General features: G+C 42.3%; 1 protein-coding gene across 1 annotated transcript in view; it reads right to left on the bottom strand.

Annotated features, from left to right (window-relative positions):
• Positions 1-4035: 4035 nt before the first annotated feature.
• Positions 4036-15194, bottom strand: part of PPP2CB (protein phosphatase 2 catalytic subunit beta) — a 42575-nt gene continuing 31416 nt past the window's right edge. The window contains exons 4-7 of the mRNA XM_090031987.1: positions 12013-12102; positions 9244-9405; positions 6425-6543; positions 4036-4941 (exon numbers count right to left, since the gene is read on the bottom strand). Of these exons, the coding sequence (XP_089888113.1) occupies positions 4869-4941; positions 6425-6543; positions 9244-9405; positions 12013-12102 (444 nt within the window). The 3' untranslated portion in view covers positions 4036-4868. The remainder of the gene's footprint in view (positions 4942-6424; positions 6544-9243; positions 9406-12012; positions 12103-15194) is intronic.

Below are 15194 nucleotides of genomic sequence, written 5' to 3' on the forward strand. Positions count from 1 at the left end.
TTTTTAAACCTTACATGGATTATGGTAAATTTAGACCTTGTTAGGCTGCCAGAACTCCAATTTTAATTTTAAATAACTTATCTAGAAATTATTTCAGTAAAAGTCCACCTTTTGATCTCTTAAAACTATTTTTTTTATCTACTGCATTTTAAACTCAGAATGCTGTTCAATGTACAATATTTCTGCATGGCTCCTCATTGACACCTTTTAAAATATAGAGCACTTAGTGAAATTTTTTAGTCACCAGAACCAATCCCTTGATCTGAAGATGACAGTCTTCCAGTAAACAGGGAAGTCATTTGTAAGTCTACAGATGATTGAGGCAGCCAATCTGAGATCCAGGTGTTCGACTGCAGACATGGAAAATAGTTCCAAGAGGCAGTAGATCCTGGTGGATCACAGCTCTTTCCCCCATCTCTTTCATCTATCCACTTCCATAGTGAGGTGTTTTTGCTCAAAATGATCAGTATTTCATTGTACATCACAGCAGCATTGGGGATGATTCAGAGTCTCCCATAGCTGATGATACGACTGCAAAATTTTCAAGTGGTTCTGATATGTCATCCCAAGTTTCACACCCATACAACACAGTAGGAATGGCAACAGCCTGATAAGTTTGATTTGGCTCCTGATATCATGATTACTGAAGATCATTGAGATGTCCAAAGGCAAAACTGATAAAATGTATGTGGCATTAAATAGTGTCATCTAGGTTTACTTTTTCGGGAAAAGATGGCTTCCCACATTGAGGAAATGTTCAACATCCTCCAAGGATTGCCCTCTAACTGTATTCTGTGGAGGACTAGCTGGTTGGTTTATGGCACGTAAAGGATCTGGGGTTTTGTGAAGCTGCTACTGAGTCCATGCATTTCATATGATGAGTTTCATAGTTTCTATGGTCTGAAGGGACCTGAACAGATCATCAAGTCCAACCCCCTGCCCTGGGCAGGATCGAGTGCTGGGATCAACCAGATATATATCCAACCTCCTCTTGAAGACCCTCAAAGAAGGGGAGAGCACCACCTCCCCTGGGGACCCATTCCAGAGCCTGGCAACCCTAACAGTAAAGTAATGCCTCCTGATATCAGGACTGAACCTGCTCTCAATCAATTTGTGGCTGTTATTCCTTGTTATCCCAGGTGGTGCCCGGGGGAATAGGACCTATTTTCCACTGGTCCCAGGTGAGTTTATAGACTGTCACCAGATCCCCTCAGTCTTCTCTTGTGGAGGCTGCGTAGATTCGGGCCCTTTAGTCTATCTTTGTAGGGCCTGGCCTGCTGCCCCCTGACCATGCGAGTGGCCCTCCTCTGGACTCTCTCAAGGTTAGCCACATCCCTCCTGAAGCGTGGTGCCCAGAACTGGACGCAATACTCCAACTGCAGCCTGACCAGCGCCGCATAGAGGGGAAGGATCACCTCCTTGGACATGCTTGTGATGCATCTGTAGATGCACGACGTGGTGTGGTTAGTCTTATTAACCGTTTCCTCGCATTGTCATCTCATGTCCATCCTAGAGTCAACAATGACTCCAGATCCCTTTCAGCAACTGTTGTTGATACTAATCTGTGGACACTCACCCCTTCCAAGATGTTATATTCCCTCAACTACCAGTGAAATTACAGAGGAGTTAAAAGTTGCTTGGCAACCTCTTATGATAGGATCCTAATAAATGGTAGTATAAATGCTGGAAGATGACAGATTTTTGGGTGGTGGTGGTTGCTTTGTTTTTAAATGATATCCAGAAGCGTGCAAGGAGAGATTGTGAAAATGAGTCCTAAGTAGTGTCTGCACACTTCCACTTGTGGAATCAAGCGGTTTGCATCATAAGCTTATGGAACCATTTCACGAGTTGTACTCTTGGTGCCATTCATCCTCTTTTTCCATTTGAAGGTTCAGAGAATAGAAAAGGTGTGGCTTCATCTACTCTTCAATTCCTTCCAATTACTCAAGATGCAGTGATCTTAAATAATGCTCAGGGTCCTTTATGCTTCCTTCATCAGCTTTATTATTTTGTTTGACAGCTCATTTTAGCTGTTGGATTATTACTAGTCAGCATTTCTGAAGAAGGAAAAGAGGAGATCTGTACAGTATGGGCATTGTCTGGACCCACTATGGCATGGGACTTACCCCATGATAGAGGAGGCTTTACAAGTCTGACAGCACTAAATATACATGTATGCCTGGTGTACATAAGACCAAATTCCAGGTGATTAAGTTTGCCAGGATTATGGTGAACTGCTTTTCAAAGTTGCTCTAGATCCCTGGGTGTATTTGGCTTAATAGAATATGGAGCTGAAGAGCTGGCAGTGAATTTGGAGAAATATTTTCCATTTTGTGGTTCTGCATCCTTAATAAATATCTGAAGTACCCAGGTTCATCCAACTGATGCTGGCACAGATGGATCTTTGGTCGTCAAATGTGGATAGGCACTTCCTAAAGAGGTTCTGTGCCAAGTATAAGCCACATTGGTGTTCCCGGATTCACCATTATGCCCTCTGGTGCAGGCACTGACCGTCATTTTGTAGTGCAGCATCAAGAGTTTGACACCATTTTGTTTCTGTGATCAACATAGTGAGACAGAGGTCTCTAGATCCATCTAGGTCAGTTGTGTGAAACCTTTCTGACCTGTGAACTGACTCTACATGCCACATCCAACCTTGCATGCTGTGCCTGGAGCCATGAATTGACTCCACACACCAGGTCTGGGGCTGTGCTCCACGTATGACCACATGGACAAGGTCTGGGGCCACGCACTGCATCCAGCCCTGCGCATCAGCCCAATCCAGGACATTGGGCCATATCATCCAGCTCATAGGGTCCCTGTAGGTCCAGAAATGTAGTGGAGGAGGAGCTGGTGGCAGTGTTAATTGCCATAGGGCTTCCAGAGTTGTAGCAATTAACATTGCCACTGCTCCCCCACTGCCACAAATGGGGAGTCCTACAGGCTGAATAACTCAACTCCATGGGCAGTACTTTGAGCACTGCTTATCTAGATTGACTTAATATGTGTGAAGGACCCTGTATCATTCAATGTGTGCCTAGCATTCAAAATAAACAACACAATGGTTCCTTTACCTGTATTGGTAAAGTTCATTGCTGAATTGAATTCTTTTCTGTTAACTCTGGGAAATCATTTAGTAAGCGCTTTGTTACCTGGATAGGTAACTACATTCCTGACTCCATCTCAGTTAATATGATTTCAGTGCTATAGGCACAAATCCATCAGCTGCAAAAGCATATTTTCTGTGACGGAAGCAGCAGCAAAGATCCAGCCCTGTGCCGGGATGAAAGGCTGATTCTAACATTGGAGCTTTAAGGCTCTGCTCCTCTTAGGTACTGAAGTTGGTAGTAAAGCCCTTGTATACATATGGCTCAACAGAATTCAGCATCAAGTTGCAAAAAGCTGATTCTCCAACAAAGACTACTTGGATGAATGTGGAAGTCTTTCTATGGCTCTCAACTTCTTTGAAACTGGGTGTAACTTAAGTCACAAAAGTTATGGAGGGGTGCCTCAAGTCTAGAAAGGATGAGAACCACTGATCTAGGCAATTAATTAGTTCTCAGTTAAGACACCCAACAAGGAGATGGAAAAATTACTTTTCCAATTTTCTTATAAAAACAATGGGTAAAGATAAGATCTACTGGCTCTAAAACCTTGTTTCGTTTAGCATGGATTTCAACAAGTTCAGTTCATTACTACAGGTACATCTTTTGTTATTAAGCAAGTTTAAAGAAAACAAAAAAACCCAAACCAAACCCCCTTAAATATTTGCACACTTATACCAGGCATATTAAAGGCAGTTTTTAACTAAAAATAAAAATGCTATTACATAATTAAATTCCACTTTTCATTTAAATAGAGCTTGACATATTTCACAAGTAAAAATACGTGTAGTAAAAAAGATAGATTCATTCTTTACTCCCTTTCTAACATAAAAAATAAAAAACAAGAATCTGTATAAGTGTGTTGCAAGTTAAGCTGGACAACAGCTTAAATAAATATATAGCTAGTGTATCCTTTCAAAAATGAAATGCCAAATTTAATATAAAAACATGCTTTAATAGTCACTTTCCTAAATGGATGTTGATTCTTACTGATAAGCAGAAATGTATCACAAGAGTAAAAATTATTTGAGTCAATACATCCTGGTTTGGAAAGCTAAACAGCTATTAATACTGGATAACTAACACATTGTAAAACAACAATAATCATTCCATGAACACAAAGACTAACCTTTTAGAATATCCATTTGTTTTGGTTTACAATTGCAAGTTTATTTGTTGAAATACACCAAATAAGATGCAAGCACTTTCATGACAAATATACAGAAAAAGTAGGATCAACACAGAACAGTAATTCTTAGCTAAAAACAAGGCAAAGCTCTTTAAATGTTATGACAACATACTCCCAATAAGACCTGGTTCCTTTCTCCAGTTAAGTTAATCATATTCAATAAAATAAAGGGTGCTGAATTAAGAAAAGTTAGCTGTGCATTTTCCTTAAAAATGAACTCCAAAACTAATTCATGCCAGTTAAACACTAGAACTAAAAATTTACAAATAAGCATAAAAGGAGCTGAAGGTGTTAGAATGACCTTTTTCTTTTTGAACAGTCCAGGAAAAAAAAAGTTACTACAAATACAGCAGGCAAACTGACTGTTGGACTGATTGATATAGGATATATAGTGTTGTACTGAACTCAGTCTCAAATTGTGCTAAATGCTCATCGTCCTCAGTATGGCACATTTTGGTCCATGATGGGGATTTTATGTTGAAACAGATCCCAAATTGTTACAGAAATGTGTAAATATTGTTGCTTTTAAAATGCCAAGTCTACTTCCTTCTACGATGGCAGAAGTTAGAAGATATTTATAGGAAGTAGTCTGGGGTACGACGAGTGACATGAGGCTCTCCACGACGAGGTGCTGGGTCAAATTGAAGGCTACAGAAAAAGGAAAACAGAAAACAAAAAACCCCAAGGGTTATTTTTTGGCACCAGAAGGAATGTTTATTGCATTTTTTAATAGAAGGCTGCTGTACTTTCACTTAACCCACCCTCACCACACTTTGTATCTTATATAGCCCAATTAAAGGCCAGAAGAAAAATAATTACCAAATTATGCAGTATTTTATAAGAGGTAAATTATCAACTGGCATAAAAGGCTGCATGAAAAGGTCAAAACAGTAGCCACTTCAAAAGTGAATTTATTGTCTCGATGAAGGCTAGAAGTGCCTTTCACCAATTCCATCTGGTGAAAAGGCTAGACCCCTTTCTTTCAGACTCTGATCTGGCCACGACCATCAATAACATGGAGCCAGGGGTTCCTTCCGGCCCTACTTTCCTGATTCCTTTGCTTTTGTAACATTAAGCTAGAATACTTTACCTGTGGCTGCCCACAGTGACAGTCCAGAAGATGCAACTGGTGTGGAATGCAGCAGCCTGCTTTCTAACTGGGGGGAGTTAAGGAGCACACAACTCCAATGCTCCAAAGTCTGCACCGGCTCCCAGTAGCTTTCTGAGCATAATTCAAGGTGCTGGTTTTGACCTAAAAGGCACTAAACAGCCTGTACCCTACTTACATAAGAGACAGCCCCATCTCTCTTATGTCACATCACAATCCCTAAGACCAGTCAGAAGCAACCTCCTACTAGTACTATCAGTTTGCTTGGCAAAAAGATATGGGAGGCCATTGGTAACAGCTGCTCCCCAGCTTGGAAAATCTTTCTCCCTTGAAGCCTTCCAGAGCCCAAGCCTGGCATCTTTTGGATACACTGTAAGAACTTCCTACTTGGGTAGGTGTTTAGCTAGCCAGGCTAAACTGGTATACTACTTAAGGAGCTTCTGTTTTCATGTTCTATTCTACTTGCTTTTATATGCCCCCCGCTCACCCCTCGGGGCCGGCCATGTAAACACTCCTTTGAAATCCATCATTCTTGACGGACAATTGGCTAGCGTATTTAATAAATAAATAATACTGTTACAAACATGGGTGTAAATCTTGTAAATAATACCATAAACTTTTTGCTCACTTAGTCCAGAACTATTGCTTGTCAATAACAACAACCTGCTGCACTTTGACACTTTTATATCATGCCTGGCTATTTTTCAAGGTGTTCACAATGTTTCAGCACTCTTTTCCAGAAATACTTGTTTACAGTATAAAAAACTTCGGTGTTTTCCTTCCTAAACATGAAACGGATAGAGAATGGACACAAATAGAAAAAGTACTAAGGAAAAAAGAGACAGAAGGGCTAACAAATGATAAATCATGCTTATTAGGAAGTAGTAATACAAAACTAGATTTGCATAAATGTAAAAAAACTTCTGCCTCCTTACAGTCAGAAACATATACTTAAAAAAATATGGATTTCTCGCTATTTAGAAGTAAAAGGGGGACACAAATTAAAAAAAAAGAGTTACTCACAAGGAATATTTTAAAGTATCATCTAGTTCCATAATAGCAGCCTGATTCCCACAACGATAACAATAATTGGGCGCACTGAAAATGGTAACCACATTTCGATCATGACACCAGTTGTAACCCTGCAATGCAAAAACAAAAAAAGGAAAACAAAACATCCTTAGTTAGGCCTCAGTGTTGGTCAAATCTGAAAGCTCTTCTTAAAAGGTTTATATGGATTATAAACACAGATTACTAACTATTTGCAAATTCTGAAATACAGGCAGTCCTCGGACTTTTGATACAATCGGTTCCTGAAAACTGCCTCTTAAGTCGAAATATTGTAACTCGGAACCAATTTTCTCATAGGAAACAATGTTACAAATTGGGGATTAATTCCTGAACCAAGGCCGGATACCCTATTTTCACCAAAAATAACCCAGAATTTTGTATTCGATCAATTATAGATGAGTAATACAGCTACATTAATATATTTATATTGTAAATAGCAATCATATTAATTTGGAAGGATTTCTTTGAGATAACTTTGCTGGACTATGAATCCATGCTATGCTATGAACTTTGCTATGAATCTATGACTTTCTGAAAGGCTTTTGGTTGGACTTTTTGAAGGGTTGTTGGCTGGAGTCTTCTCAGGCGTCCTGGCTGCAGGTTTTGCTGGAGTCTTGTCTGCTTTCTTAAAGAAAGCGTCCAAGGAAGTTTGGACACATGTTCTCCAGGGAGATGAGCGACACAGCCAACTTGTTCACTGGCGTGGCGTCGTGTCAGATCAAGCATTGTAAAGTCAAAATTAACATCATAAAGCTGAAACAGGGTGTCAATTTATAAATACTGTTAGTGCGAAAAGTTGTAACTCGAAACTTAAGTCGAGGACTGCCTGTATAGTATTCTAGAAGTACCTAGAAACTTTTAACTAGATATATTTAGCTTTTTAAATGTGATACAGTTCACACTTGACCAATTTTCATATGCTGATGCTTCCACGTACAGAGCACTAAGTATAAAATTCTATCTATAACAGTGGTCACCAACCATGGGATCCCGATCTACAGGTAGATGCCAGAGCCTTTTTTGGGCCAGGGGGCAGCTGGGCGTGCACCATATACAAACCTGCCGCCCCCAGTCCCAGCAGGTCAATCTGTGGGGAAGGGAAGGGGCGGGGACCAGATTGAGACTCCCGCAGTGAGTGGATGACCATACAGCCCAGCCAGGAGCAGTGGAAGGTAAGTGGGACCCCAGCCCAGCTGGGTGGTGGGAGGATTGGAACCTGGGGGGCTCCCCCCAATCTCTGTGGGAGCGGAGGCAGCAGAGGCTGCTGGTGTTGCTGCGCTTCAAGCCCTGATGCAAGCTGGCCACATGTGGGCACAGCTCAGCTCAGCAGTGGGAACTCATGTGGGAGCAGCCCCAGCCCAGCTGGGCCTGGGAATTTCTGGTCACCCAGGGTCACGTGGGGACTCCCGCTGTTGGGCTGAGGCCCGCAGCAGCAGCCACCTTGACCCGAGCACAGGTGCGGGGGAGGAAATGGGCCCCCGGGGCCTCCGCTACCCCTGCACGTGCTCCTGGACCACAAACACTTCCAGACAGAGCCAGGCTGAGGCCCGATGCCATGTTCCTCTGGCTGCCGGGGGGAGTAACTCAGTGCAGCTGCAGCACAGAAGTGGGAATGAGCTCCGGCCTGGTCAGGACTGGGAGACTCCGTGGTCCAGGGGTGTGTGGGGAAGGAGGTGGGGGACAGAGATCCTGCTCTTTAATTCCAAAAAGTGATCTTCACCATAAAAAGGTTGGGGACCACTGATCTATAACAACCAGATGGTTTAATTTCCATTACTGATGACTGCTATATATTACAGGATATCCTAACATGTTAGTAGCATAAAACACTCTAAGAGTGCAAACAGACTTAACATATTTACTCAAATCTAACATAAGGCATCTGTCCATCCCCCATCAACATTGGGGAAAAAAGCCCCTTGTCTTAGACTTGAGTTCAAAGGGTGGGGGGAGGAGGAGGAGGGGAAGGTGGCTGCTGAAGCTCAACTCTGGTTCTGAGCCCAGGTTGGGGCCAGAGTCAGACCCATAGCAGCCTGTTTCTGACTGCTGCTCCCAGTAGAGGCCATGCTTCCACATGAGGAAGGAACAGAGCCTGAGCTGCACTTCACAGTAAGGGAGTGAAGGAAAGAGGAATAGACTGTGGACAGTAGGGGAGAAAGCTTAGAGATTGTTGGGAGTGGGCAGGGAAAGGTGCAGAGGCTGTGGGGAGCTAGGGATGAGGAGATGCAGGTGGTGGTGGTAGGGGGAGGTGGAAGCAGGAAGGCTGCAGGGGGAAGAAATGGAGGGAGGGCAGAGAGTGAGGGGGCACTTAACCACCTCACCCAGTCACCTGATCCCCCACTGGCCACTTCTTTTCCTGCTATAGCAGCGGGGAGGAGATGAATTTAAGACAACCCTCTAGTAATTAGATTTTATACCTGGAAAATGATAACAAATTTATATATTTTGCATATACAGTATCTAATTATTGGGGGTCATCTTAAATTCAGGGTGGTCTTAGATTTGAATAAAGTAAATGCTTAACTAGTGATAGAAAGGAAATGACGATGAAACATACTTTGAATAACTCAATGAAGATGAGAACTGAATATCCTTTTAATAATTTAGCTAAAATGACAAAGATTTAGAGTATTACATTTCTGGCCTATTACAAGAAAGACTTTTAAATGCCACTATATGCAATTGTATACACAAACTTGCATTTAGAAATTCGTTTCTGTACAACTTCATCTTTGGCAGTTTACATGTAGAACAGAAAATACTCATCATACCTCCATAACAAGTTGGTGAGCACGGGAGACCAGCGTAAGACCATTGGCATGGTTAAATGTTTCAGAAATGTCTTGTCCAAATGTGTAGCCAGCACCACGCGGAGAGATACCCCAGCCACCACGATCATCTGGATCTGACCATAAGAGATCACACATTGGGCCCTGGCAAGGAAAACAATTTTTAGCTCATCACATTTCCTTATTGAGGCAAAACATTCATGAAAATTAACTAATGCTGCTTTGTAACTAACATGCATTTCAAACAGGTTGACAGCCCTTTCTTTTCTACACATGCACTATATATTTAGGTACTTCCCAAACACATTTTTCAGGCACAGTATTCTAAGAGAAGCAAGGGGTTTTCCTGGACCATTTGTATAGTTGAGAGATGTGAGACAAGCTTTCAGGCACAAAGCGGCCATCTTCAGGTAACAAGTGACTGACGTTGTGGGCCTGTTCATGAATACAGCAAAGGGTGGTGGTAGCTAGTGACAATCTTCTGCAAGGGATAGAGCCATTCATCTGCCAGTTTGATTCACTGTCTCAGGAAGTCTGCTCCTACCAGAAATACATATTTGAGATGTTATGGAGGGGTTGCTCAGGCTCATCCTACCCCCTGCTGCTCAGCCATGTGGACACTAATTGTACTGCCAGAAGTGACCCCAAACAGATCAAAAGTAACAACATGCCTCTCCATGCAGAAGTGCAGGTGACAGGGGCCCATGCTGTGTCTCCATTGATCCTTCAGGTCAAGGTTAAGGGCCCAGACAGGACCACATACACCCCAGAGATTAACATATGGCTGCATACATGGTGTTACCAGCAGGACTTTGGCTTTTTTGGCCATGGGATGGTGTTCCAAGGACTGCTAGGAAAAGCAGCTTCATGTAAAGTTACGGAGGTATTCAATGAACTATGAAGAGTGAATAGCTTATTAAATATTATTCTTCTGTTTTCAGTTACCAATATGTAAAAATAACTGTACTAACAACACCTAATCTCTCTGTAGAAGTTGTCAGGAAATCAAGATTTCTGTGCTAGCCATGCAGTCTGGGACTGCCATTAGCTAGATCGGGGCGGGCAAAATATGGCCCACAAGCCCGCAGGACTCCTAAAAAATTTAGAAAATATTCACCTGCTCCTGGATGCCTATCAAAGAGGACAGGAGCCAGGGGCAGTAGGACCCAGGGGGAGCTGGCAGCAGGAGTCAGGAGCCCAGCCATGCCCACTCCTAGCTATTTCCCTGCTTCCTGCCCCCAACCTGCTCCAGCACCATGTGGCTCCCAGCTGCATGGCCAGACCGGGGAGCACGGGGCCCCACTGATTGGGGGGGGGCAGTGTGTGTGTGTAGGCAGAGGTAGAATGTGTGTTCATAGGGTGAGTCCCACATGCACACCCCACCATACATATGTACCCACACCCCTCCTCACACTGCTATACATGCTGACCCCCGCACTCACACACCCAGACACCCTCCCCTTCCACAAGCCCCATACCACCCCCACAGCCCACATATTCACACCCCCCACACGCTCCCTCATTCCATATACCCATACACCCACAGCCGCCCCACAAACCTATAACCAGGCCCCCCACAATATACAAGGGTAAGACTTCAATGTAAGCTATTCTGCAATCACCTCTATGTACACTACACAAACACATGTAAGCCAGGGCAAAAACATTTTTTGAAATCAAATTCATGTATGTTTCAGATATTCATTTTTAAAAACATAATTTGGTATTTTTCTGGTTCCAAGATATGGCAAAATCCCTTGCTGAAAGAAGAACTTCCGAGGGCAAGGGGAGAGACTTCTGGTGGCAATGGTCAGGGGGTAGGACTTCTGGTCACAAGATGGTAACCAGGGGGCAGGGCACCTGTCAAGGGGTGGGGCTACCCGTGCAGTTCTTGATAGCTTGCTAAAACTTGGTAAGTGGCCCTCTGCCTGAAATAACTGCCCATCCCTGAACTAGACAGAGAGATTGGTGAGGCAGTTACCTCTACCATTTAAAACATCTGAGTGATCTCAAAGAAAGTATGGGGTAATTCACACCTTAAGTTTTAGGCGGTTTGGATGATTTTGCAAATACCACTGTATACTGGTTTAGATTACCTTTAAAACAAGGGCCTGGTGTTCTATTCATTTAAACAGCAGCAGCAAGGTTCTGAAATGTTTCAAATAGAAAAAATTCTATATAGATGGAATCTCAGTATATGTCAGCCCTTTGATTATTAGCTAGTGGGTGTTTTGTGTCAGTTGGACCATTCCACTTTTTAGCAGAAAACATGATTTTTTCTTTCACCTTTTTTCACATGGGTATTTGAATGAAGTGGGGGGAGAATATTACTATTTGTTCAGGTTTTAGTTTCTTTCACTTCACTTTTACAAGCACTCTCTCCTCCTGTTGGTTGGTCTTATCCTTCTCCTCCAGAAAATTATACCTTTGTATTTGCCAGTTATTTATGTAAGAGAAGCATTTATTCAAGCCACAAAAATTAATTTTAAAAAATCAGTAAGAGGACTAGTGCATACAGGAATCAGCTCCTGGCAAATATTAGGAAATACTGCCATCTCTCTCTTGCAGATTTTTTTATCCAAATACACTGGTTTGACTTGCTTGTTTAAAACCATATCACTCTAACCTAACAAAAGTAAAATTTGTTACAGGGTTCCCTCATTGTAGTAGAGTGGATTCTAGAAGAGAGTAAATTTGTATTAAAAAAACTAACAAATTCGTGAATTATAAACCATATATTTTTTATGTTACCTCATGTGGAACTTCCTGCAGGCGATCCAGAGCTCTGATATGATCCAATGTATCTATAGATGGAGAGAGACCACCATGGAGACAGAATATCTGTCCAGAAATAAAGTGACAAAAATATTAATCATATCATCAAAATAACAGCTTAAAAGGTAAGAATTAGCTGGCTTTAGAGTTGTTTAGTTTTATACAGTTCTAACCCTCATGGCAAAACCTCACAGCTCATTTAAAACTAAAGTGAAGCCTCTGAATGCCATATGCAAAGTTTTAAAGTAAAACTAAAACAGCGAAAAGGGTCCTATAAAGATAACATCAGGAAATATTTCTTCAATTCTATGTCAGAAGTGTTTTGCCTCACAGCAGAACTTTAAATTATGAAACAGTCATTGTGTATCATGTTGGGTTCCTAAAGAGAGAAGTGGTGAACCAGAAGAAACTTAAAATCCTATAATAGCTTGAAGGATTAAGTAGGCAAGTGCTGAAAAGACCAACAGCCTCTACTTCATCTCACATCTTAAACCAACCTGGTCATAGCTCCTTAACCATGCTCACATAGTTTCACAGTTTCATAGTAGCTAGGGTCAGGAGGGACCCAAACAGATCATCTAGCCTGACCCCCCTCCCACCTCACTTTGGGACAGTGCCTGTGGAAGTTCGACCAGTTGCACAGGCAGTTTCTACATCTTAAGAATTACTTTACAGGAGCTGAATACTGAACATACGCCAGCAAAATGCCTCCACAATGCCTACAAGGAGTACTCAAAGAATCTAGTGAGATTATTAAAAAATAATTACATCCCAACAATTTTTTTAGACATTATAGTATTGATATGCAATGTACTTGTTAACAGCCATTTTTTATGTGGGGGGGGAGAGGAAAAAGGAAGAAACAACCTTTAGCTGGTGAGCCCAAGTCAGCCACCAAAAATATTAAGGGGAAAAAAATGAAGATTTAGATCAGAGCAATGACCTAATACTTTCATATGAAAGGTTTGATCCTACACGTGATCTGTAAGAACACAACAGAGGATGATGCCTCTCCATATGCCATAACATATAGAAAAATACACAAGTAAAAGCACAGAGCTAGATTTAAGGCAAGGAGAATAAGCCAAAGGAAGAGGTTCCCAAGAAAGGCCTACACAAAAACACAAGTCAATGCAGTCCCCACAAGATGGCGATTAAGGTCCAGGGATTCTGGTTTTCTCTTTTTAAAAACCAGAGTTTCTCTGATAAAAAAAGAAAAATCTCTGATTAAAATGCCCCAAATCTGCATTTTTTCTGTGATTAAAATGAAACATCATTAAATAGACAGGTATCAACTGAACACAATGTTTTATTGATATATTCATAATTTTAAAGCAATTTGGAAGCCTCCCAGTGCCTCAATCATTATAATAAAATACATTCTAAATACCTATACATTTTGACATTTGATTTTGCTTTTTTTTAAATCACAAAAAATCAGAGATCCCCCCGCTCCCTTCAATCATCAGAAAGTGGGTCCGTCTGCAGCTGTCCCCCTGCTGCTTTGTGGTGCTGAGCAGCCCTGATATGCTGATACCCTGCCCCTGCACATGCCCTTGCCTTTCACTCCCAACCCACAGCTCCCTGCACCCCCGCTCCCTGCTGGAAGGGGCCCCCAGCTGCGAGGACTATGGGACCAGGGCAAGGTCCAGGGCCTGCAGCCCCATGTCCCTTCCCAGCAGCACCTAAGCCCCAGCTGCCATGACCAGAGCATGCACATAGCACTCTCTGCATCAAGCTTCCCTAATCCCAAGCAGCCCCTTGCAGGCCGGAATTCTGCCAGCCTGCAAGGGAAAACTGTTTCCTGTGTTTTTCTCCTTTAAAGGAGAAAATCTGCATTTTTCCCTTTTAAAGGAGAAAATGTATGTTTTTCTGCAGTGAACACAAAATCTGGATCCCTGTTAATGACATAAGATAGTCAAGGACAACACTGGCAGCACTTGAAATAAATCAGTGCATGCCAGCCTAAGCTAAGACTATGACAAAGGAGACATCAAGAAGAGTGCTCAGAATGTTGAAGGCTGATCAGAAGAAAACTAACTTGACATTTCCAGGCAACTTTGGGGCAGTTTCAAGCAAACACAGGGAGGAAAAGGAAAAAAAAGTCACGATCAGGACTGTGATTCAGGATGAGACAAGGTTCACCACTGATTTGGAAGCTGAACAGGAAAGCATTCAATGGACAGTCTCCATCTCCAATGGAATTTCAGACTACGGTATCAGCTGGAAAGGTCTCTCAAGGAACACAATCATCAATAGGGAACACTATGCAAACAAACCACTGCCATCAAGAACAAGTGCCATACAAAGCAATGCTTCTCTGAGAACTTACTGTATTGACTGGCATACCACATCACACACTGCCTATTCCCCCCAAAAGTTAGAGCTTCAAAACTGGGATGCATGTTTTAAGGAAGCTGATTTCTGTGCTGGAATGGAGGTATGGGAATGCCAGAATGGATGCCTTAGGACTTGTGCTCTTTTGGTGGTACCAATCTGGTAGCTACTGTGACAGGGTCTAGCTGAAGAAGCAGAAGGTGGGTGATGCTGATAAGCTGACTGCTCCTTCTCTACACAGCAGTGAGCTTTCAGCCATGGTGAATCCGTTCTGTGGTAGGAAGATTATGGAAAAAATCTCCTTTCCCCCTGCATTCTGCCTCCCCAAAACAAGTTGTGGGTGGTATACGGGTAAGTACTGCTTCACTCCACACATCCCAGGTTGCAGTAATTACAACAACCAAACATGGCTCTAAACTGCTTCCCACCCAGTTTATTTACTGAACTTGCTCTCCCAAGTTGAAGGAAAACCTTTAGGAAAAGCATGTCCATGGTAATGTAGTAACTTGCAGCAGTTTCTTGACACACAGAGCTCGAACTTCTGTAAGCTGCAGCTGCACCAAACAAAGGGCACTGATATCAAAAGGGAATTATATGGGAAGGAAAAACCCAGTTTAATGTGAAACAAAGAAAACAAAAGCTTTTTTTCCTAGCCTGACAAGAAAAACACCCCTTTCTTTGTATTACGTGCTATACTCAGAATACGACAAAAACTCTTCAAAGGACCATTTTCTCCAAGTTCTTTTAAAAGTCAGACTAGATCAGTGGTTTTCAACCTTTTTAACTCAAGGTTCAAGGCACCTTGACAAACTTGAGGCACC

Source organism: Crocodylus siamensis, chromosome 2 (genome assembly GCF_052110815.1).
Source record: "Crocodylus siamensis isolate JL-2025a chromosome 2, ASM5211081v1, whole genome shotgun sequence".
Taxonomy (NCBI): domain Eukaryota; kingdom Metazoa; phylum Chordata; order Crocodylia; family Crocodylidae; genus Crocodylus; species Crocodylus siamensis.